The sequence below is a fragment of the Lactuca serriola genome, chromosome 7 (assembly GCF_051521515.1).
Source record: "Lactuca serriola cultivar US96UC23 chromosome 7, Lser_US96UC23_V15, whole genome shotgun sequence".
Classification (NCBI taxonomy): domain Eukaryota; kingdom Viridiplantae; phylum Streptophyta; class Magnoliopsida; order Asterales; family Asteraceae; genus Lactuca; species Lactuca serriola.
The window spans coordinates 33,823,764-33,850,201 of NC_136414.1; the positions used below are offsets into that span (position 1 = coordinate 33,823,764).

Consider the following 26,438-nt stretch of genomic DNA (forward strand, 5'->3'; position numbering starts at 1 on the left):
AAGGTCCTTAAATAGGGTGCAAACCCTAAAAACTAGGGTTTGCTTCAGACATGAGTACGCCATGTGTACACCACGTACGCCTAACATACGTGGTTAATAATTTGTTGTCAAGTTGTGGCTAGTACGCTAAGCGTAATCAATGAGTACGCCCCATGTATTAACCAAGGGAATAATAGGAAATGAATTTTTACACTAGGGGCCAAAAGGAAACTTACCAAAAACATGGATGTTACAGTTCTCCCCCACTTGAATCAGACTTCGTCCTCGAAGTCCGCTGCTCCAAATAACTCAGGGTAATGCTCCCCCATCTCGTCCTTCAGCTCCCACGTGCCATTGCACCTTAATCAGATTGATAACCTTGTTCTGCAAGTTTTTCCTCTTCTTGTCGAGGATCGTTACAGGTCTCTCAACTAGTTCAGGCGGCCATCCACCTGAATGTCCTCCAACAGAACCACTAGAATCATCAGTCAAACATTTGCGCAGCTGCGAGACATGACAGGTACTGTGAATCTAACTAAGTTCCTCCGGAAGGTCTATTCGATACGACACCCTACCCACATGGGCTATAACACTAAAGGGACCAATATACCTGGGGCCCAACTTGCCCCGCTTCTTGAATCGAATGACACCTTTCCAATGTGACACCTTCAGGAGAACCATATCCCCAACCTGAAAACTCCAAGTCTAATCGGCGTTTGTCGGCATATCTTTTCTGCCGACTATGAGCTATCTGAAGTTTGCTACGAACCTGTTGAATCAACTCGGTCGTCTTGAATACTACCTCGATACTCCCCATAACTCGCTAACCAACCTTGCCCCAGCATATCGGGTCCTACATTTCCTCCTATACATGTCGTGTCTTTCTACCACCCAGAGGGATTCAAACCCGGGTCTCCCACAATACATGTCGTGACTTTCTACCACCCGGAGGAGTTTTTGTGTTTTAATGTCTTACTTAAGATATTTAATGTATATTATGCTGGAAGAAATAAATAATAATAATAATAATAATAATAATAATAATAATAATAATAATAATAATAATGATATTATTATTATTATTATCATCATCATCATCATCATCATCATCATTATTATTTATGAATTATATATACATTTTTATACATATAATTCACGTGTTGGTTTAAATTCGAGTTTGTCTACGTTTCAACGTAATTTTTTTCTTATGTTTTCGTGTTCAATTTTATGTATGTTTCGTACGTATGAGTCTGATCACATATAATAACTTTTGTTCGTTAACTTAAATAAAAAAAAACATATTATATTCAAGTTTGTCTATGTTTCAACGTAAATTTTTTATATTTTGTGCTTAATTTTAGGGCAAATTGCAAGAAGATCACTATATTACAATAAAATTTTGATTTTGACACCGAGTTTTTTTTCTCAATTATGTCACTATATTTACATTTTTGTTGCAGTATCAACCAAATGACAGGTTCTTTCTGTTCTCCTGGTAATTACTTTTCCCGAACTACAATAAAGTCACTTAGTTTACCAAAATTTCGATTTTGACATTGAGTTTCAAATTTAAAGAAAGTCACTATATTACCACAAAATTTTGATTTTGACACCAAGTTTTTTTTAATTATGTCACTAAGTTTACAATTTTGTTGGAATGTCAACCAATTGACCGACTCAAGAGATGTTATTGTGGTTTAGAAACTCGATTTGTACAACAAATAACTGAAAGACATTCCAATGGTTCAAACTTAGTTACAAGTCACATAAAAGGGCATAATCACCCTTTCAGGAGATATTATTGTGGTTTAGAAGCTCAATTTGTAGAACAAATAAATGAAGACCCCTATAAGGTCGATGTTATTATGGATCGACCTTGTAAGGGTCTTTATTTACTTGTTGAACAAATAGAACTTCTAAAATAACATCTCATGAAAGGGTGAGTACACCCTTTTTATTGACGTTTAACTAAGTTTGAACCACTAGATTGACCTTCAGACGCGATTTGTGAAGAAAATACTCTAACGAGAATTAAACATTAAACATTATAATAAAAAGTGTCACCTAAAAGAATGAGTCTACAATTTTTGTTGACTTTTAAGTGATTTTGAACCAATGGATCGACCTAAAAAGACATGTAAAATTAGGTTCGATGCAAACCATATATTTAAAACTCAATCCTATCATATAACATCTGGTGTGGCTTCCACATCACAATATTGTTATGTTATTTATTTTGTAACCTGCTAGATTGATGGTAAATGGTCAATTGGATGACATTGCAACCAATTTTGATTGATATTGCAAATGGCATGTGAAGGCCAATATAGTTGTTCAAACTCACTTAATTTAGTGAAAATGGCATACTCACTTTTTCAGAAGATGTTATTGTGGTTTAAAAACTCAATTTCTACGACAAGTAAATGAAGACCCCTATGATGTCGATCCAATGGATGCTTAGTGAGTTTAAACCATTAAATCGACCTTGTAGTGGTCTTCGTTTATTTGTTGTACAAATCGAGCTTTTAAACCACAATATTATCTCCCGAAAAGGTGACTAGGTCATTTTTGCTGACTTGTAAGTGAGTTTGAACCATTAGATTGTCCTTATTTATTTGTTGTATAAATCGAGCTTCTGAGTCACAATAACATCTCCTGAATCGGTCAATTAGTTGACATTGTAACAAAATTGTAAATGTAATGAAATAATTGATAAAAAATATTCGGTGTCAAAATCGAAATTGTATGGTAATATAGTGACTTTCTTGCAATTTGAAACTCAGTGTTACAATCAAAATTTTGATAAAATTTACTAATATAACCAACCCCCTATCCCACACTTAATTCATGCAATGTCCCCATTGCATGTTATGCATGAAAAGAAAAATGCAAAAATAAAGAGGGAATTGGAACAAACTCTCATGAGATAGCAGTGATGAGGCTAATCATCTTCAATGTAGGTTCATCTTCAAATGACTTTAGACATGGGAACACTTATCCATGCCTTGGGTGTCATGTCTCGTGTGGTAAAACATCTAAATAGCTCCAATTATTATGGAAAAAGCTCTCAGAAATCTCCAGGAATTAATCTTTATGATAATATGAGTAAAAACTGCAGTGAAGTCTCAAAATCAAAATTATGTGGTAATATAATGACTTTCTTGCAATATACCCTTAATTTTATGTGCATTTACTACGTATGAATCAAATCACATTTAATAATTTTCGTTCGTTAACTAAAAAAATATATTATATTCAAGTTTGTCTATGCTTTGACATAATTTTTTACGTTTGTGTGCTTAATTTTATGTACATTTCCTACGTATGAATCGAATCACATATAATTTTCATTCGTTAACTTTAAAAAAAATGTATTATATTCGAGTTTATCTATGTTTCGACGTATTTTTGTTTACATTTTTGTGCTTAACTTTTTCTACGTTTCGACATAAATTTTTTTCATGTTATTGTGCTTAATTTTATCTATGTGCTTATCTACATTGAACGTATACGAAATCAAATTTATACCGACATGTATATAAACAAAAGCAAGTAAGTTCTTTTAAAATTACTAAACAAAAGTTCTAAATTTACGGCGAATATGTCGAAAAGTTAACCATCTTCAATTTATGTCGACACATACATAACAACACATAAAAAAATATTTTATTTTGAACTAAGGAACGAAAGTTATTATATGCGACCCGACTCATAAGTAGGAAACATACATAAAATTAAATACAAAACGTAAAAAAAATATGTTGAAACATAGACGAATTTAAATATAATACGTTTTTTTTAAGTTAATAAATGAAAGCTATTATATATGACCAGAGTTATATATAGGAAGCATACATAAAATTAAGCATGAAAACATAAAAAAATTACGGTAAAACATAGCCAAACCTTAACTTGAACCGACATAAAAAAACAAGTTTATCATTGCTCAGTATTAAAACACAAAATTGCGCCCAACTCGATGGTAATGTCAATGCCTTATGAAACTCTAGGTTGTGGGTTTGAATCCGCCAAGCTACATTCTTCCTCCAAAGTGATTAATTTTTAAATGAAACTCATGTTGCAGCCATGTCCTCATGAATACCCATTTAGCGTGCCACATAGATTGGGGTGACCGGCTGTAGGGATAAAACCGGGTAAGGGACAAAAATAAACAATTTTTCCGGTATGTCAGGACATTAATGAACTAAAAAAATACTTAAGATATAACCGGACATTTTGTGTAAAATTAAGGGCTTTATAGCAATAACCCAAAAATATTTAACTCTTCACCCTCTTTCACCTTTTTATCAAGGTTTTAAATGGGGTAAGACATGGTTTGGTGCCTCAAGTCATAACGAACTTTGACGAGCTGTAATGTTTTTCACGATGTGACAGTTTTATAAATATTAAAAAAAAATCACATTATTATAGAATTATATCAAATATTTCAAGTTTTAGAAATGTTATATTAACACTTAATATGAAAAAGTTAACAAAAACTCAACTATTTTAACCCCGATCAAAAAAAAAAACTTCAAAAAAAAAAACACGCTAAGATGCACCTTGACACGTTATTTTGGGTGTCGTGTCCATCAAACCTATTTCGGACGTTTTCATAACGGCTACACTATGCTTCGCGCCATGGTACACCTTTTAGAACCATGTTTTTTATTGAACTTTCATCACACATTATTTCTGTTAAACTGTTAAACATATTGTTTAGTTAAATATACACATTAAATGTATATGAACCTTACGCTAAAAGTATATGATCCCTGAGGATCAATGTGATCTCCGATGTATGAAAAAATCAAAGAAAAAAAACTGGTGGAAATTAGGCACTAAATTATTGAGCTTGTGCGCATTTGTTAAATTTTATTTGAATTGTAAAAAGTGATATTTGTGCCCGGTGGATAACAAATTCAGTAAACACTTTGAATAAAAAAAAAATTAACAATTTCAATCGCCTTTTAGGCTATACGGGTATCAATATGAATGTGGTTGTCGAGTGTCTCAGAGATTCACTATAGAAATTAGGCATTTTGTCGAGCACCTGGTGTGCGAAATCAAATGGTTATCCCAAATCTAGATAACATAAATTAGATAACCTCTTAATGCAATAAGACACAATGCATTTTCATTTACCACTTGTTGGGATTCGAGTTCACAAGTCTAATACATATCAAATACAAATCACAAGAAGCATGTAAAGAATCATTGCTAATTATCAGTTTAACTTAAACCAACAACAAACACTTGAATTTAAATACAAATCACAAGAAGCAAAAGGATTGTTCTGATTATCTGATATTCTGATTATCTTATTATGACTCTTTAAGAAGCAATGTTCACATTAAGAACACACATCCAAACACCCCCAAACTTTATATGCAATGAAATCACAAGCATTCAAAAGTGTGGAAGTACAAATATCTATACAGATGCATGATAAAGGGTCTTGATATTTCTCTACAAGATTAATTTTTTTGAACATATAATGCATATCAATGATCATTCAACAGTAGACAACAGGCAAAGTGTTAAAAACAACCATAGAATTATGCTATTGATAATTATCAAGAGACACCAAAACTCTAAGTTCTAACATAACAACAGTAATTAAAACGAAAATGTGTAAGAGATCAACAATCACCCTTTTGATTTCCAATGATCTTTTGAACATTTAATGCATATCATTGATCATTCAACAACACACAAACAGGCAAAGTGTCCAAAAACAACCATGGAATTATATGCTAATTATCAAGAAAATCTTGAATTCTAACACAAATTACAGTGATTAAGGAAAAGGAGTATGAGATGAATGATCACCCGTTTCAAGTTCAAGGTGCTTTTGGATCAGTCCCATGTTGCCAAACATAAGCAAATTCATCCCATCCAGTGCTTGCTAATAACCCTTCAACAAGAACACTCATATCAACCCCAACTGCAAATTCTGTATGATGATCATAACGCCCAATCAACGAATCCTCCACCATATAATCCCACAAACAAACAGTCATATCATATGAACATGACGCGATTACACTTGCTCTATGTGGTGAAAACTTAACTTTTCTCACTGCATATCCATGTCCATTCAAAACAGCTACAGGAACTCTGTAATTTCTTACATCCCATACCTTAATTGATTTATCAACCGATGAAGTCGCGATCACTGCATCATCGTATTTGTTCCAATCACATGATAAAATTTCAAATTCGTGAGCGGGGAGGATCATTGTTGATCCCGGCTCACGCACATCCCATATCCGGGCGGTGCAATCGCCGGACGCCGACGCAAAAACATCTGCGTGACGGGGGTTCCACGCGGCGGAGTAAACACAATACGCATGTTCTTTAAACGTACGGACGGAGGTAGGTCGATCGATTGTCCAGAGCTTGATGGTGTCGTCCCAGGAGGACGATAGAAACGAGTCTCGACGGACGGCGTTGTAGTCAACCGAGTGGGTTTCGCGGGTGTGTTCGGAGAGGGATCGGACTGGATTGGAAGTAGGTGGGAGGGAGAGATCGTATAGCTTGACCGAACCATCGGCGACGGCTGCGACCAAGAGTGAATCGTGAGATTCTGACCATGAAACGTCGTAAACACCATCCGCGGTATCGTAGGCGGCGATTTCGGCGATCGGTCCGGCGGGAGAAAGGTCGATTACGTGAATCCGTCCATTGCCAAGGATGCCAAAGTTTTGAGCGGTGGCGACCGCGAGTCGTTGCTCGTAAAAGGGGCTGAACTTTACGGCGTAGCCATTGAACGGGGTTTTGAACGCCGGCATGGTTGAGTTGGGGTTCCGGTGACGGCAATGGTACCCTTGGAATATGTGTTTTATCTGAAACAGTTTAACACCATCGGAATAATTGATAGACTAAATTACATTTTGGGTCCACGTGGTCTACATCTTTATCTATATGTAATTTTAGTCTAATTTGTTAATTTTTAACATAAATCGTCCATATAATTTTTAAAACTTGCACCGAATGGTCCCCGAGGTTGTTACCATTAGGACATTAATCCTCCTTTTTAAATGCTTCTAAATGACCCTATTACCTCTACTTTTTTTTTTTATCATGGTTTGACATGTTATTATGGACACCACACCACCAACCACCATCAACTTCACCATTATCCCTTTTAAGCTTCAGCCTCACCACCACAATCACCGATCACCTCCAACACCACCATCATCCATCTAAGATTGCTCGTAAAGCTAATACAAAAATAATAAGTTCCAAAAAGTTGAAAAACATAGGTTAACTAACCTAAATGAGAATTATCAATTTTGTTTTATTATGACCGATCATTACCATCGCCATTATGAGTAGTCCCAATGAATCCCTAACCAAAGCCGAGTTCGATAACCATTATGAGAATTAATCAGGAAAACCTAATTTATCACCACAACCAAATTGAGTTCCATAGCCAAAAACTAAACCAAATTAAAATTCTAACTTATAAATCAAATCAAATTCAGAAATAAGAAAGACAAAATATAAAAGTAATGGAAAAGATAAAACTTAAATCAAAATCAGAGGGATATAGGGATAGAGGTTTTGGGTCCTACCAAAAATTACACGCAAGATAGAGAATGAGGGTTTTAGCGTCAGCATCGGAGGCGAAATGTGTTCCGTTATAGGAAAAAAAAAAAGACAAGGTGGTATTGGAATTGTTAGCCACATAGTAGAGACACCATTGGAGTTATCGACAACATCAAAGCAAAAACATGTGAAATGGTTATCCCGGTTGTATGACAAGGATTTTAGGGCTTTTTTTCAAATTATTCAAAAATAGTCCCTTAAGTCTAAAGGTAGGGGTAGTGTGTGTCTTAACAAGCCATATTTTTGCATGCCACCTTAGCATAACATCATACTATGAAGTGGTGGTGTGCTATTTGAGTTTGAAATAAATAAATAAATAAATAAATAATAAGTACTAATCACAACATCTCATTTCTATCTCTCTTGTGTTTCCTCACACTATCCGTGCAACGAGCATTTCTTAGCGCAAACCCTTAGCACATGCTAAGGGGTAGTGTTGGCGAATGCTAAAGAAGTTGGTGAGAAGAACTTATAGCCATTCAATTCCATATATAGGGCTGTTAATCGGGTCAACCCGATCGGGTTTCAAGTTAAACGGGTCGAGTTAGTCGGGTTTTCACAAAAAATAATTTAACCCGACACCCGACCCTATTAAGGTATGGGTTGGTTGGGTTCGGATTAATCGGGTTTCGGGTTAATAGGGTCAGGTTGGTTGGGTTAATACACTAAACACTTAATTTAAATATAATATATATGGTTTTTTCAAGAATGCAATATGATATAAACTCAAACCATTTTTTGTATTTTTTTTCTTAACATCAAGAATGCATACAAACTGAAATAAATTAAAAATAAAATATCATGGACCTCATGATTATTACAACATACGAGAAAACATCCATACCACAATAGCTAAAAGAGTTCTTCCATTATAAATATTAAATAGATGAACTTTCAATCTCTAGTTAACGATCAACAACATATAGTTTATTCATGTTTATAGTTAGTTTAAAGTAGAAATAACCATCAAAATAAAATCTTTACTTTCTCAGCCGTTCCAATACTTTTGAGATGTGGAAGTTTTATATCTTTTTGGACTTCAACTTCACAAATGGGAGTTACTTGACCCTCGTATGCTTCTAGAGTCACAAAAATTTACATTTTCAAAGGGTTTGCAGCCTTTTTGTACTGTTCAAGTAGAGAGCAGTGAAATATGTAAAGGTTGTGAATTCCTAATCGAGTTATTCGGGTTGACCCGAAACCCGATTTTTCTTTTTTATAAAAATCAACCCTAAACCCGACCCTAACGACAAATCGGGTTATTCAGGTTAACCTGAATAACCCGATTTAGAATTGTAACCCTATTGAACCCGACCATAATTACCTTATTCGGGTAAGGGTCGGGTCGGGTTAATCGGGTTCGGGTTTTTTTGACACCCCTATCCATATATCTAGTTTCATCTCGCCTTCTAAGAACCATTTATAAATCCCTTTTTTTAGAAATTATCCTTTCCCTTTTTTATCATTATCACGCAACCTAAATCGATAAGATAATAAATGGATAAATTGGTTGGGCCGAATCGTTGCATAGAAATTGATTTGATTGATATAAATTCATACAATTTATTATTTATTAATATTTTTGTTTGGTCAATCGTTTAAAATCAACTGAAAAGGAGGAATCGTTTTGACAGATGCCACTCCTTGCGGTATAAGTTAGTAAAATCTCAAAATATCATAAAACACAAATATAGGAATATAAAAGTCATTTTAACTGTACTTAATAGATGAGAATTAACAATAATAACCTTAGGGACCACATATGAAAATTTTGAAAACTACAAAGACGAGTCATCAAAAAATTGAAAAGTATTAACACTACTAAACCACACCGAGGAAAACTATAATTTACTCTATTTGATAACTAATATAATTTATTATTTCAATCCTTGCACTTATCTTTGCATCTATTTCGGTTCTTGGGAATTTCAAGTCACTCAACTTAATATCACATCAGCTCCATTTATATTTTTCTCTCTCCTTTATTTTTCATCTTTTCCGACCCACAACACATAAAAATTGTATCTTTTCCATTAAACTTGGTTTCTTTTTATTTCATTAAAATCTTATATAATCATTTTTAGGTCGGAAAATCTTATATAATTATTTTTTAGGTCGGAAAATGAGACTAAACAGATTCAAGATCAAGGATGTATTTTTGTGCACATGAGATGGATGATATCGGATTAGATATTGGTATATGGTAAATATGCTTACAAGTATACAAAATGCTTTTAATAAAATTATTTTGAAATAAAATACACTAGCCCAAATTAGTCCATTCATGAGCAAATGAGAGTAAGGGGCTATATGATAATTGTTAAATAAGACATATATGATTGAGTCATATTGATTAAGTCATATCTAATTGAGTTAATATTTGATTGAATTAGACTCAGCCTCTTATCAGACCTGATAAAAGAAGACGTATTAGAGTTTATAAGACAGAAACAAGAAACTTTTAATTGTAATATCAAACAATCTGAATTTAATTGAATCAAACCTAACCAATGGCGTATCTAGAGCCATGTCAAACGGTTCATTTTTTAGTTTACTCTTTTATTTACTTTTTTTTTTTTTTTTTTTTTTTTTTTTTTTTTTTGTTTCGGCTGGCTATGATCGTGAACAACCAAGAGACATAAATGATCCATTAAAGTTCAATCCACATCCTATCTTTTATAAAAATTTCTAAGTCGTTGGGGGCACCTACCCCATGAGGCTCTTTTTGCATGTGCCTTTAAACTTAGTGTCTCCTTACTAAATAAGAAGCATATCAAATTATCAATTATCAAACACCTCCTAAATTGCCACCTCCATTTACAAATAAACATTGATTGCTTAGACATAGCAACCATATCCAAATCATTCAAATTAATTGACTAGCTACATTTGGTAACTCAAACACAAGTCACTCTTTAAACTATAAAGATAATATTTACATAAACTTTCTATCTAGTTTAGGCTTTTGAATGTCTTTTAAGCTTACATTTATTCATTTGGATGGTAAGAAAGCAAATCAGTTGCTATTAATGCAAAAATGTTTAAATGTTGTTGATCAAAATTTGAAGTATTGTACTTGTAGATCTTTATCCAATCATTGTGTTCATGTTTGAAACCCACCTGAAAACAACACATCACATCCTCTATAATACAACCAAATTACTAGAAATTAAAATAGTTTTCACGCAAAGACTTTGAACAATTTTACTTACAATCCAAAATATTAAATCAGCATCTCGCAGCTCATTAAGCGTGACAAAATTTCTTCACAGTTAGGTCGTTGATCTGGTTCTGCCCAACAATCTGAAAGAATATACAATATAAACTCAACTTACTGTTGTTTATTTTTTACATAATAAAGAAACAAGTCAAGAAGGACTTAATAGAGTAGATTTGTTTCTTAATTTTTTTTATTGCATACCTGATATTAGGTTTCCCAAAGGACCTTCAGGAATTTCAAGTCGTGTTCCATCATTACCAACTGCACGAACCACCTGTAACAAATATGTTTTAATCATCATTTATCCAGACAACATTTTACACAGACAGATTAAAAAAATAATAAGAAGAAGAAGCAAGGACATACTTGGGCTGATGGGACACCTTCCCATGGTCTCTGAAGAGTACATAGTTCCCAAATTATGACACCGAGGCTGAAAATATCACATTTTTCAGTAAAGGGTTGATTGCGAATGAGTTCGGGTGCCATCCACTCTGGAGTCCCTGCAGACGAACAATCTCTCATGTTTGCGGTTGTTAGTACCCGTGACAGCCCAAAATCACAAATCTTCACTATCCAATGCTTATTCACTAAGCAATTCGCACTTTTCAGATCACGGTGCACTATTTTCATTCGATGCATACACATTAGACCCCTATACACATGCAAGTAAACAAACAAACCATTGTTACGATTTGTTAGCAAATACCTCTATAGTACAAAATACATAGACCCCGTTTGTTATGCTTATGCATGACAAGATATGACAGAACAGGTTGTACTGTGTTTGACATGCATCGCACTGGGACCGAGACCGATGTCAATGAGACAAAATTGCATTTTTTGTCCCAATTAAGAAGCTGGTACAAGGTGAGACAGAGACTCGCTCTTGATCTCTTGTTTGTGAAAAAGACATAAATGCCCTCCTCATCCTTATCATCGAAAATAGCCCTAGAAAAGCTTGTCCCGTCTAGTTCGGTCATGTCCAGTGTAACAAACGCAGCGCAGCTGCGTTTGTTTCATAGGACTGGATGGAATTGGACAAGCTTTCTAGGGCTATTTTCGATGATAAGGATGAGGAGGGCATTTACGTCTTTTTCACAAACAAGAGATCAAGAGCGAGTCCATGTCTCATCTTGTACCAGCTTCTTAATTGGGACAAAAAATGCAATTTTGTCTCATTGACATCGGTCTCGGTCCCAGTCTGATGCACGTCAAACACAGTACAACTTGTTTTGTCATGTCTTGTCATGCATAACAAGGTGGGAATAAAAATGATAAAAAATGGAGGTTTAGGATCATACCTGCATATATCACACAGCATTTTGAGTCTCCTTCGCCAGCTAATTCTTTTTTTTAACCCACTCACATGAATCAGGTAATATAGTGACCCCATGTCCATGTATTCAGTGATCAATGAAAAGTGAGGAGGCGTTGTACAGGCACCAAGGAACAATATAACTGCGTTACATAACAAAAAAGTTTACATGAATGTGTGGTCATCAGCAAACAACAAATATAATATGCTAAAATCTTATCTGAATTAAAAAGAATGTAATACCATTTGGGTGGCGAAGTCGACTGCAAAAAAAGTAAAAAAAAAAAAATCAGCTACAGAGTAGACAATAGAGTTTTTGAGACTTAAGTTGAAGGAAAGTTGTGTGAAAGGTACCTTAATATGGAAATCTCATTGCAAAAATCTTCAATATTTTCCGCACTTACTTCCTGTTCAAGTAACACTTTAATAGCAACCTCTATTCCATTCCAAGTACCTCGGAAAACTTCCCCAAAAAACCCTACAAGATAACATGCATTTATGATGATGATGATGATGATGATGATGATGATGATGGTGATGATGATGAAGAGGGATGGTACCTATGCCAACACGTGAACCAACAGTGAGTTCAGAAAAGTCAATATTCCATTCATGATATGGAAACCATGGTTCATTCCCAATGGAGGAAGATTCAAGCAACTTATTCCATGCTGTGATCATATCGAAATTTCCTTCTAATTTTTCAGTTCCATTTTTATCAGAACCAAGAACACGAGTCCTATACTTATGAGGAGATGAAGGTAAAGAGATTGCTTTTGGACAACTCGTTTGCCTCCTATGGTTATGTGAACCAGATGCCTGAAATCATCATCAAATTCCATAAACAAACAAAAAGATTAAACATTAAAGCATCAGTTTTACTAACAAAAAAAGAAACACATACATTTTCCTGATGATCTGGACTAGTGCCATGTTCATCAACAAGTTCCCTTGGAGGATGATTTCTCTTCAAAGTATCATTCATTGCTCTCACAACCCTATTTTCATAATTACACCATTTATCAAAAAGTTGATATTTAAAAACCAATAATTATTCATAGATGATTAGATTCAGGGTTACTGAAATATCAACCTTACAATGTCATCACCAATTTCTGGAATCATAGTAGCACTACTTCTCCTTCGTCTTCTTCGGCTTCCTGTAGGTGATGCCCCTGCTGACCTGGAATAGAATATTAAAAACACAAAATTTAATTGACATTTTGCATTAGATTTAAAAAAAAGAACAAAAAAAAGAACCTTGATACTGTCATGCCATGTCCATATCCTTTGGGAGAATCTTTATGACCACCAAGCATAGATCTTCCATGCCCTCTAAATAAATAATGCTCTGGACTGAAAGTAAAACATAAAACAAAAACAAATGATAAAATAACAACCTGAAAGTAAACATGATTTGTTGATTTAAATGTTTTATAGTTTAAGCATAATGACGGAAATACCCTTGAATAAAAGAGGGGAAAGAGAGAACCTTGAACTGGGTGTGCTTTGTTCAGCAAGTGCATTTTTGTTGCGCCCCCATGTTGCATTTGCTGCATTAGGGTCACTGTAAAAAATTTTAAAAAAAAGTTTAACTACAAAAAGTAATTTTATATCACAAAACACAAATAAGGGAAATTTAAACTAGATGGGACTAGACAAGCTTTCTAGGGCTATTTCTGATCGTGAAGATGAAGAGGGCATTTACGTCTTTTGCACAAATGAGATATCAAGGGCAAATTTTATACTATTGACATCAGTCTCAATCCAAGTCCAATGCACACCAAACATAGTACAACTTGTTCTGTTTTGTGTAAGAAATGGTATGATACTGTAAAATTACTTTATTACCCTTCATCCGTGTTTTCTGCAGCACCATGTACAGGACTGTTGGGTTCAATAGGAGAATCACATGAGTCATTTTCTCCAGAATCACCTTGACCAATGACATACACATGAGACATGTATACTGCCTTTGTTGAAAAGGGTACCAAATGTCCTGGATACCTCACTATATCAACCAGTAATTCAGTAGAATTCAGCTCCACAATAACAGACACGTGCCTGTGTGAATCTGTTCTCTCTGATTCTGCTTCCTTTGGTAAACCCTGCAATCAGAAAAAAACAGAGAGAGAAATAATGATATACAATGAAACTACAAGGCTATTTCTTGCATTTAACACTAGATTAAGTGGCATGATATAACTATTTGATGATAGAAAAATGAAAAAAGGAGAACATACCACCATAACCCTACAGTCAAGGCCAACAGTATCTGCAAGAACTTTGAAAAGAATGGCACGTGGATGACAAAAACCATGCTTTATTTGACCTAGCATCTGAATACCTTGATTATGTACATTGTAGACTTCCTCCCAAGCAGTTTTTGCATAATTTAACTCCACATTTGGGAGTTTGTAGAAGTCACAAACCTACAAAAAGGACATATTATCATGTTACAATCAACTAATAAAACTTATGGTATGTTTGGTTGAATGGAATAGAAAGGAAAAGGAAAAGGAATGGAATGAATCACTCCATTTCTTTCATGATTCCATCATCATAACAAACACTACTTAGATAAATATTGGAAAGAGGTAGGTAGCATCACTTACCAATCCGCCTATCTTTTTAATTACTGCAGCTGGATTAGAAGTCAACCCTTTTGCCAAAGTCAAAGCCAGCTGCTGTAACATTGACACCTTCTTATCTTTATGCATATCAACAACAATAACATTGAGCCTAAATCCCTCTGATTCTAACACATGAAGCTCTTCAAGAGAAGGGATCATGTCATATTTCTCTTTGAGTCTTTTTTCCTAAAAAAGAATATGGAAACATGTTTAGAATGTTAGATGTGAAGTGAAGCTGTATTATGTGTATGTTTTAATGAGAATTTGGACACCTTACAGGTAAAATAGAATAGAATCCACTAGGAATTGGCTCATAAAGATTTCCAGTTGACCAAAGGGCTTGTGACACTCTTTGTGCTCCTCCTGAATCCGCCAGGTGGCGATCACTATGCATTCTTTTAAATTTAAGAGCCCCATCTGAAGAAGAAGAAGAAACAGATTTATTCCTTGATTCGTTTTGAACAGTGTCTGTTTGTGTTTCCTCCATCTCCTTGGCAATTCAAAACATAAGATCATTTTGCCCCACTTCTTAGCCCATAAACATTAATCAGGTGTCCTACTTGTTCAACTCCTTTCTACAAAATTCTTCAACGGGTGCTAAAGTTAGTCTTTCATGGATGGAGACATCATTTGGCCTGTTAATGAACAACATGATAAAGAGCTAAAAACTGATCTCAATCCAAAACCATTTTCATTGAACCATTATAACATGTAAGAACAAAACTAGAGGAACAGAAAGAAATCATGTAAGCCTTCAGTTTTTCAATTCTTTATAGGTATTGCATTTTTACAAACACCTGGTATGCACTACGCACCTTTACATTTCCCACAGAAATAAAACCAAAAACCCATTACCAAACATTACCAATATCCATAAGAAAGTATTCTACATATATATACCCGTCAATGGCGATGCAAATCAACGAGCAAAAACGCCCATAAGATTGTTAGATGATAAAAGAAAAGTAATGGCGGAGAAACCCAAAGCGAATATGCAATAGAAACAGGATAAAAGATCGAATGTACCAGTAAATCTCTAGGCATTTTGAATCGTCAAACAATATTTCTTCAAATCTGATCACTCCTCACTGTTCTTTTCCCTTGTAGTTCGTGATATATGCTTAATTTCAACTCTATTAGAGAGAGAGAGAAGTGTAAATTTTCTGTTAATCTTGTAAATCAGCCGTTAACGACCCGGTCGACAAAATTATAATAATAAAGATTATGTCACTTGGAGACTATCTCTTGTATTATTGAGTGTAAATTAAACAGTATGAGACACTGCGATCGTAAATATAATATTAAAATACTCTCAAATTTATTGTTACCCACGAGTCCACGACAAGCGAATCAGATCAGGCCTCAGTTTGGGCCTATCAATCGTCTCAAAATTCACCACGACTTTCATGGTATTTGGCATTTCTTCATCAAAATCAAGGAAAAAGTTCATTTTTTGGATTATATTATTTCACATATTTTAAACTTGTAAAGGAAAAAACAGTTCAACATTGACCATTCAAACACTGATGTGTGCTAATTTGGTACATACGCTGCTAAGCATGGCCTAGTCGCCAACTTGAGATCAAGAATTTGTAAATTCAACCTCTATATGATATGTTTTATAGTATATTTTTTGAACGGCATGTAGATATAATATGATTCATGTATTAATAAGCTAAAGAAGTTTTATATTTATAGTTGCCTAACCAACGGCGGAGCTAGATGGGGCGTGGGGTACTACAGTACCCCTAAAAAATTGTTATATATATATATATATATATATATATATATATATATAAACATGTTTCATGTTATTGTACCCCCAACTAAAGTGATTATAACATGTTTTTTAATGTCCGATATTTGATAACTACATATAATATATTGATTATGTTTGTATCACATATCAAAATTCCTAGTTCCGCCGCTACGCATAACCTTTAAACGTTATAAAATGAAATTATACATTAGAATGAACAACCTTTACAATGGCATCTACATACTTAAGGTTTGTTTGGGATTGATTATTTAATTGCTTATTGGTTTAGTGCAGTTTGGCACTACTAATAAGTATTTTTAAGTGTTTGGATATAATGACACTAAAGTCTTTATTGGCTTAAATATGAAGTTTTTGATAAGTGATTAGGTTCTAATTTACTTAGAATGTGTTTGGCAAAACTAGTTTGAAACTAATAGCTGATAGTTGGTAGCTGGAAGCTGAAAGTTGTAGCTTTATTTGTTATATGAGTGTATAGGATAAGTAGCTAAAAGCTTTTAAAATTTGCAAAATTATATAAAAATAATTGTTTAAAAATTTAAACATATAAATATATTTTTAAGCATAATTCGGAAAATTTATTAAAAAAGCTCAATAGCTTTTTTGTAAAGTTACATGAATTAGTTTTTTTTAAAAGCTATATGGAGTAGCTTTTAGATTTTGAGTTTTTTATTTAAACTAAAAGCTAAATCTTCGTAGTGCTCCTAAACGAATGTTTTTATTTAAATAGAGTTTTTTATTAAATACTAAAAACTATAAGTTCTCAAACACCGTTACCAAACACGCCATTAAACAACTTATGACTTATTTAAACCGATTTCCAGCTATTAAAAAACATATTTATACCAATTTACTGTAATACCCTATTTTATTTCTATACTAGTTTATAACCCGTGGAAGCCACGGTTACAAAATTAATTAAATATTCATAGTAAAAAATTCAAAATTATTAATCAAATATTTTATATAAAATTTTAAATACATTATTAATTAAGAGATTTTTTTATTAGTTATGTAAAATTATAATTATTGATTCAAATAAATATGTGGAATTAATTTATCATATATATTAGACTCTTTTTATTTGTGAACTAATGAAAACAATAATATAAAATTTAAAATTTAAAACAAAGAATAAATAGATTGACAAATAACATCACATTAATTAGGAGGTTTAATAAATTTAAAATAGAGAATTAATAGAATGACAAGTGACATCATATTAATTAGGAGTTCTAATATTATGACACTTGACAAAAGGACTACTTTTTTATTAGTATAGAGATTTGAACATATATCATCTCAAAAGATTTGCTTGCATCTCTAGGTTAAACTTTTGATAGTTAAATAATATATTATTGATGTTTTTAATATTTCTGGTTTAATTATGTTGGGTTATATTATTATTGTTATTATTTTGAACTGCTAAATATATTAAACCAACCATATTTTATGAAAAAATAAACATTGTAAAATGATAATATTAAAAAAAGAAAACATTGGGTTTTGACGTTGACTGACTCAACGTGCTTTAAGTTTAGTGTTTCTATACATACCACGTAAAAAAAAAAAAAAAAAAAAAAAAAAAAAAATCTTTTTGGTAATTATTCATTATTTGAATAAAATCGATTTTTTTTTGAACCGGCAAATACAAATATATTAATCCATTCCTAAACTAACACCTAATTCCATCTATGTCCACGACGGGACTTGAACCCTCGACCTCAAAGAGGGAGGGTACCACCTGATACCGCAGGGCTAGAAAAAAAAAAAAAAAAACTTTGCAGCCGCCACCCTTATAACACCTCACCTCTAGTCGCCGCCACCTCCACTGTTGAAGTCGGAAACCACCACTGAAAGATCGCCGCTACAACTATGTCGACGGGATTGAAGGCCAACATCGTTGTTGTTGTTGTTGTTGTTGTTCTCAGTCGTTGTTCATTCCTTCCTCCTAATTATCATCCGTCACGTTGCTGGTTGCGTCGTCGCCGCTATCGCCGTCTGTTGGCATCACCGCTACTTCGTTCTACCGTTCCTTTCATCGTCCCTCCGCCATCCTCCTCCTCCAAGATCGAAGTGCAACTGTGTGGTGGGTGTTTCCGCTCATGTGTGTGCGTGTTTCAGTATGTGTAGGTGTGTGTTGTTGGTCAGAAAACAAGAGGACCATCATGGCAACCAACCAAAACATTTTCCGACCAACAACACACACCAACACATACTGAAACACGCACACACATGAGCGGAAACACCCACTACACAGTTGCACTTCGATCTTGGAGGAGGAGGATGGCGGAGGGACGATGAAAGGAATGGTAGAACGAAGTAGCGGTGATGCCAACATACGGCTATGGCGGCGACGACACAACCATATGGTGATACCAGCAACGTGACAGATGATAATTAAGAGGAAGGAATGAACAACAACTGAGAACAACAACAACAACAACCACCACGATGTTGGCCTTCAATCCCGTCGACAGAGTTGTAGCGGCGGTCTTTCGATGGTGGTTTCCGACTTCAACAGTGGAGGTGGCGTCGACTAGAGGTGAGGTGTTATGGGTGGCGGCTGCAAAGGTTGTAGGGTTTGGGTTAGGTTTGAGGCTGAGTTTTTAAATGAATGCCAAGACAAGGGTGACAGGTTATCCCCCCCCGTCCATCTTCAACTTAATCCCATTATTCACTTTTAGTCCCTCCCCCAAAGTTCCTTTTCAATTTAAATCCACTTATTACCCAACAGCCCCTCCTCTAATAAATATTTTGCATTTCAGGTCCAGATGTTACAAAATAGAGCAAAATAGAAAAAAAATAAAAAGGTGAAAAAAAATAATATATAATATGAAAAGAAATATGAAAAAAAAACCAAAAAAAAAACTCTAATATACTCTATATATACACTAAAAAATAGAAAACAAACGGTAAAAAAGTTAAAAAAAAAAATTGTTGAAAAATAAAGTTAAAAAATAAAAATAAATAAAGTATATATATAAAAAGAAAATAAAAAATGTACATACATTTATAAAAAAAAAACCGAAAATGAATATAGTATACAAAAAACGAAAAATAAAGTTAAAAAACCATGTGGTGTAATTTTTTTCAAACCTTAGGGACTAAATTTGAACTTTTTAGGACTAATTTTGTAACAAAGTTAACCAACTTAACCATGAAACTCGTTAAGTGGGCTAGAGTGATAATTCTGCGAGAAAGTTGTGGCCACAACAATAATAAAAAAAATATCAGGGCTTTTTCCAATTACGCGTTAAAAATTTAGGGCTTTTTATAATATTAACCCTTTTTATTTAGAGAAAATCAAATAGATTTGAAAAAAATTCACCAAAGTTTATTATGTAAATGGTTTTTTTTCATGTGTTTTTATTCGGTTTAACCGGTTTATTTTGACCGGTTCAACCGGGTTTTTCTAAAAACCGGTCGGTTCAATCTGGTTCAAAAATCAATGTAAGACCGGTGATAGTTGAACCGCTCCATCTCCTGATTTCCAGTTCGACCGGCCGGTTCAAACCGGTTTTTAAAACATTGAAGGGAAGAGTGTGTGTGTGTGAGAGAGATTGGGCCTTTTTTATTTTTAATTAAGTAAACTCATTAACATAAATATAAAATTAAAAAAAACAAATGCAAATGGTATAATAGTCTTCTTCAAGTTGATAAGAATCAAATCACACAATGTATCAAAGACTGGACCGTTCGTACACCATCAGACTTTTTTCAGACCAAAATCATATAATTTTGATAACCACGTAACCACTTTTGTAATTTTGTTAGAAAACAATGCAATAGGATATTTATGAATTGGGTTCGAACCGATATACTCATATGTGGTGGTAATTTGGAATTCCGCAAAAAAGAAGAAATTGATATTAAAATATCTCACTTTTTTGGTGGCTTTGCTATAGAATTTTTAGTTTATTTGTCCCTTTTTACATATATTAGGGTGTCTTTTTCATATCAGGTTTAAACATGTTACTCATGCAACCGAGGAGCTAAAATCACATATATCGAAATTCACATTAAAAAAGAAAAAAATCACATTAATAGTGACGAATGTACATATGAAAACATGATATACTATTTGAAACTTGAAAAGTACATTATATAATATAATATTCATAAAAATAATTTTAAATTCACAGTGATAAAGTTTGAATTCAAATTCTATAAATCAGATTCATGTGATGTCACATTTAATAATTAGTATTATCTAAGTAGTTACCAGACTTAATTGATACCATGCCTTGGTAGACAACTTGTTCATTATATGCCATATGCAAATTTAATAGATCCTCTGTTGATTGCTTCATTATACTCAACACCCCCATAATGTATGGAATCCACATGCATAACTTGACATCACAAATACTATATTGGAACTTACACATCAAAGCAATTTAATTTCAACTGATAATATCAAATTCATATTATATAACGTGATATTCACATTATGAATTCTTTTTCTCGCATATACGAATGTCATTAACAAGCCACATAAAAATATGGAATTCACGTTGAAAAAATAACATTCATATTAACTAAGAGGAATTTAAAAGAGATACCATGAAATTCACACCTAATAACAATGTGAGTTAATATTATGTGACTATATGTACAATTTGAAACTTATATCATTGTGTATTGTATGTATTTTATATGTACTAGGTCTATGTATTGTATTTATTCGGACTTTGTCCTACAAGGACCGACTGTACTCAATGTATATATATATATATATATATATATATATATATATATATATATATATATATATATATATATATATATATATATATATATATATAGTTAGGTTCATGTGAGACGGCCTAATTTTGTGAGACCGTGAGACGTATTTTTTTATTTTTTTTTATTTTTTTTAGTTAATTCAAATTCCGAAAATAATATTTAAAAAAAGAATTTTTTGATTTTTCCATTTATTTTGCATTTTAAAATTATTTTTAGAATATGCACAGTGTAATATTCTATTTATAATATTTCACGTATTTTTTAAAAAAAATAAGATTTTTTTTATTTTATTTATTTTTTTAATTAATTCAAGTTCCGAAAATAATATTTAAAAAAAGAATTTTTAGATTTTTCCACTTATTTTTCATTTTAAAATTATTTTTTAGAATATGTCAGTGTAATATTCTATTTAGAATATTTCACGTATTTTTCAAAAAAAAAAACGAGATTTTTTCTATTTTTTTTAGTTAATTCAAGTTCCGAAAATAATATTTAAAAAAATAATTTTTTGATTTTTCCATTTATTTTGCATTTTAAAATTATTTTTAGATTTGGTCTCACGGTCTCACAAAATTAAAATGGTCTCAAATGAACATGAACCTATATATATATATATATATATATATATATATATATATATATATATATATATATATAGGGCTAGGTTATTTTGTTTTTACTAAGTATTGTGTGCAAGAATGCACAGATCTGGACCAATGGATGAAATTAATCAATGGACATGATTTGAGAGTGTATGATATTACAATGGGGTAACATGTACCATATAATCATACAATTTTTAGCAAAAGGGTATTTTGGACAATTAACTACATTTATAAAAGGAAATTTTCGGATTTTTAGGGATGATTAATTCTCCTAATTTTAAAAAAAAAATCTGAATTGTTTAATTAATTCAATTTCAATTTTTACTGATTTTATTCTGTCAGAATATTTTTTGTTAGAATGATGCTCTTTCAGAATTTTATTCTAATAGAATATTATTGAAGAAAAACAAAATTCTTGAATCAAATGTTGGAAAATAACAAACATTATAATATATTCTTATACATCCGAACTTAAAATACAAATTCATACATGTTCTTACAAACTAAACTCCTTATACATTTTAATATAATTATACATATTCTAAAAGAATATCAACAAAATGATTAAAATTCTTAAAAAATAACAACATTCTTAAAATGTGAGTATTATCAAACTTTATTTATTCTTCAAGTTATTCCTATTAGGTCTTCAACGCCTTCTTCCAGCCATTCCTATCACAAATACAACAAAAACCAATAATTGTTAAAAACATGTTACTTGCAATTAACAACACTTAATATATTTTGGTAGAATACATAGCATATGACATAATACATATAATACATTCTGGCAGAATACATCGATTTTATTCTGGTTGAATACATTTTGATAGAATACATAGAATACATTCAAAAGTATTGTATTTACTGCTAATATAATTTTAGATTTCAAAAATACAATAACGAGAGACAATAGAAATTAGAATTCAAAATCACAAATTAAACCAAAATAATACACAGGCAAATTAATTATCTTTTTAAACAATTACATAAAACATGTGTTGCTAGTAATTATGACAGAATGCATACCACAAGGTTAAATTCTATAAATTCTCTTTCAGACATTTCAACAAACACTTGTTAGGCATTATCATCAAACAAGCAAAAAACCATATTTGATTTACTTGCAATAGTTTACCTATAAACATAATTTCCAACAACATATTTGATTTAGAATGCATACCACAATTACATTGTTTTACTATGTAGAAGTATCAATGATTTTTTTCTTCCTTAAAGAATTTAATCAAATTCAGATCGAGATAAAACTGAACCCAAGATAATAAATTGGATTTATAGATAAATTTATTGATTAAAGAAACCAACAATATTGAGAGAAGGATGAAATAATAAACCTGTTATAAAATTTCGCATCATGTTGCAGACATAGAGTCGGCACCCTCTGTGAAAACATTGAGTCAACACCATCTGTAGGTCTGGCGGCAATAAGCGTCATCTTGAGGAGGCAAGGCGGTGGTAGATCGAGATTGTCTCTTGCTTCATATCAGGTACCAAAAATACCCTTGATCATAATACACTTGCCGAATGCGATTGTCTCCGATGAAGAAAGAGACGTCAATGGTTGTGATTTGGTGTTTGATGGCTGCTGTGGGGAAAGAACACGTCAATTATTTTTGTGGTATGGTGGTTTTTGTAGGGTTCAAAAACTTATTTGCAATTTTTTAGGGATTTGATTTGATTTTAATTTTGGAATTTATTTAATATACAAGCAATATTACTAATTTACCCTTAAATGATTTATTTAATTGTTTATTATTTCTTGAATTCTCATTGGTGCATTTAGGCACACAATACTTAGTAAAAACATTTGAACCTAGCTCTCTCTCTCTCTCTCTCTCTCTATATATATATATATATATATATATATATATATATATATATATATATATATATATAGTTCAATTAATGAGACCGATGATTCATAAGAAATACCCTATGTCATAGGTCTGGCAATCGTGTCGTGTTAGGGTTGGCGTGTCGCGGGTTGGCGGGTCAAAATATGTCAACCCAAACACGACCCATTTAAATATACAGGTCACAGGTTGGCGGGTCACGGGTCGGCGGGTTTGGAGCATAAACCCATATATGACCCGCCAACCCATTTATTTATACGGGTTTACAGGTTGGCGGGTTCGTGGGCTAGATTTGGGTTCGTGGGTCCGAATTTTAGACATTTAAGTCTTAAACATCCAAATGAAAATTAAAAACATTCATAGAAACATGTTACAGACTTAGTCTTATAGGTCACGACTTACGACCTTAGACCATCCACCACGAGTTAAAATGTCAAAACAGTCAAATGGTCTATGAATCAATGGTATATATTATATAATACTTATTAAATATTAATACTTGATACATAAATACATTTAAAAATAAAATAATTTTATTATTGAGAATATAAACGGGTTGGCGGGTCAACCCGTTTATTTTTTGAGAAACCTATATATAACCCGTTTAATAAACGGGTTGGCGGGTTGGCGGGTTAGCGGGTTGAAAAACTCAACTCAAACCCATTTATTTCGTGTCGTGTCGCGTGTCGTGTCGAGAATTGCCAGCCTTACTATGTCACATGTTATCAGAGAGTTGTAACAATATTTTCCAAAAGCTTTTGTAACGTTTCGAAAATTACAAAGAGATTTTTCAATTTTAAAATATAATAACTAATTAAAAATTTTGTTTCAAAAACCATTAAGTAACATTCGTTTGATTAAGACCATACAATATCGGAGTTAAGTTTACAAAACTGTGGAAATGAATGTCTTCAATGCGTGTGTAAAGTTTAAGCAAATAAATTTAGTGAGTTCTCTAGTATATCACATATTTCATTATACATACAATGTATCATATTAAATCGTTGTCAGGCACAATTTAAGCAAATAAATTTATCACTACTGGTTACACCAATGGATAGTACAGGGAAGCAGAGTCGAATCCTCAGGAACACACCCTAACATACAATGTCTTTTAGCGTAAGGCACATTCTAGTCAAAATAGAAAATATAAAAAGGGGGATTTGATCTTTAAATAAAACTAAAATTGCAGTGAAAATAAACTTAATTAAACTTAGTAAAAAAATGATTTCAGCTATGGTGCGACTTTCCTAATCATGCAGTTAGCCCAGATCTGGTTATTCAGAATGTGTGCTATCTAAGCTGGTACTAAGAAAAACTAATAAGCTCTAGTATAATCTCTTTTACCTAGTTAAATTAACCAAAACAAGCTCTTCAGTTAACCCTAACTTTTTATTGTCTAAATTAAAAAAACTCATAATTAAGATCAGAAAAGTTGTATTAAGATCCGCATAAACTTCCTAACAATACCCAATACTTCTCACAAGCTAGAAAGCGTAAAGGTATGAAATTTCAGTTTATATCATAGTTAAATCCCTAACACGGAACCAATCTGATACTTGTTACTCATTACAAGTTGACAAAAACAATTACGGATAATACTAACTAATTAACTAGATTGATAAAACCTTAGCTAGATGATCAGACTAATAAGAATTTAAAATCAAACATTCATTAAGTTCAAAACTAAAACAACTAAATAGAAACACACAATGAAAACCAAATTTGGTAACTGGTCACATGAAAAATACTAGTCTATGTAGAACTGAAAACTAGAGTTTTAGCCAGACATGGCTAAAAACGAATCTAAACTAATAAAAAGAAAAACGAACTGATCAATCTTCTAAACTATGATATACGATTGAAGTCGCTAAACGGTATCAGAAATCGCATTCAGAAGGATTTTCCGTTGTCCGAAACCATATTTCCTTCGAATCTGATCAGGAGGGGGTCATATTTATACTCAAGACAGAAACTTCCGGAACAAGTTTTTAGAAATGTGATCGCAGATATCAAATATGTGATAGCAGGTATGGGGATGTTTTTTAGATTTGTCAGTAAATGATATACGATGCTATTTCTGAAGTTTCGGGAGCTACGTCACAAAAATGCGATCACAGAAGTGAATATACGATTGTAGAAATTGATTTTTTCTTCTAGATGACTTTTTTCGACCTTGCAAAACTTCAACCAACAAATGTGATCGTAGGAGTCAAAATGTGATAGCATTTTTGGCTTTTTTTGCACGTTTCGGTCACGATTCATCAGTTTATGTAAACACGAAAGTTGTCTGAAATTTTGTCTTCTTTTCGGGAAATTTTGAATCTCGTCAATCGGAGTTACAAGTCATGAGATATGGTCAAAATAATGACAGGGAGTCAAAGCTGCCAACAACATCCTTTAGGCTTTAGAATGTTGCAATCTATCTTCGTAAAATCAATTCGATCGAATGTTTCTTGACCAAAATAGCTTCTAAGCATTCCTTATAATCTTGCATAAGTTCCAAGCTCCATTTAACTCCAATGCTCCATCAAATTCATCCAAAGCTACTCCCAAAATACTGCTCCACTGACATAAAAATGCTAGCGGTTCGGGATTTCTAATATAAAACGTGAGCTGAACATTATTTAAACTAATGACATGCAAATGTACAAATTATGATGCTAAAT

General features: G+C 32.7%; 2 protein-coding genes across 5 annotated transcripts; both read right to left on the reverse strand.

Moving 5' to 3' along the window:
- Positions 1 to 5,574: 5,574 nt before the first annotated feature.
- Positions 5,575 to 6,871, reverse strand: PEX7 (peroxin 7). The gene has a single exon (XM_079010551.1). The coding sequence runs from the start codon at positions 6,771 to 6,773 to the stop codon at positions 5,823 to 5,825; it is 951 nt and encodes a 316-aa protein (XP_078866677.1). The 5' UTR covers positions 6,774 to 6,871; the 3' UTR covers positions 5,575 to 5,822.
- Positions 6,872 to 10,378: 3,507 nt separating this feature from the next.
- On the reverse strand, positions 10,379 to 16,026 carry LOC145061744 (serine/threonine-protein kinase CTR1-like). 4 transcript variants are annotated; one of them, XM_079009299.1, is made up of 17 exons: positions 15,791 to 16,026; positions 15,042 to 15,339; positions 14,747 to 14,950; positions 14,375 to 14,563; positions 13,983 to 14,239; positions 13,624 to 13,698; positions 13,392 to 13,487; positions 13,225 to 13,314; positions 13,036 to 13,129; positions 12,692 to 12,950; positions 12,486 to 12,609; positions 12,375 to 12,394; positions 12,118 to 12,274; positions 11,180 to 11,468; positions 11,015 to 11,087; positions 10,806 to 10,896; positions 10,379 to 10,713 (listed from the first exon to the last, which is right to left on the reverse strand). In XM_079009299.1, the coding sequence occupies exons 2-16, from the start codon at positions 15,249 to 15,251 to the stop codon at positions 10,817 to 10,819; spliced, it is 2,217 nt and encodes a 738-aa protein (XP_078865425.1). In that variant the 5' UTR covers positions 15,252 to 15,339; positions 15,791 to 16,026; the 3' UTR covers positions 10,379 to 10,713; positions 10,806 to 10,816. The 4 variants fall into 4 exon arrangements, with proteins under 4 accessions (XP_078865425.1, XP_078865424.1, XP_078865422.1 ...); XM_079009298.1 differs by having other exon boundaries at positions 15,042 to 15,349; XM_079009296.1 differs by having other exon boundaries at positions 15,042 to 15,399.
- Between the last annotated feature and the right edge of the window lie 10,412 nt (positions 16,027 to 26,438).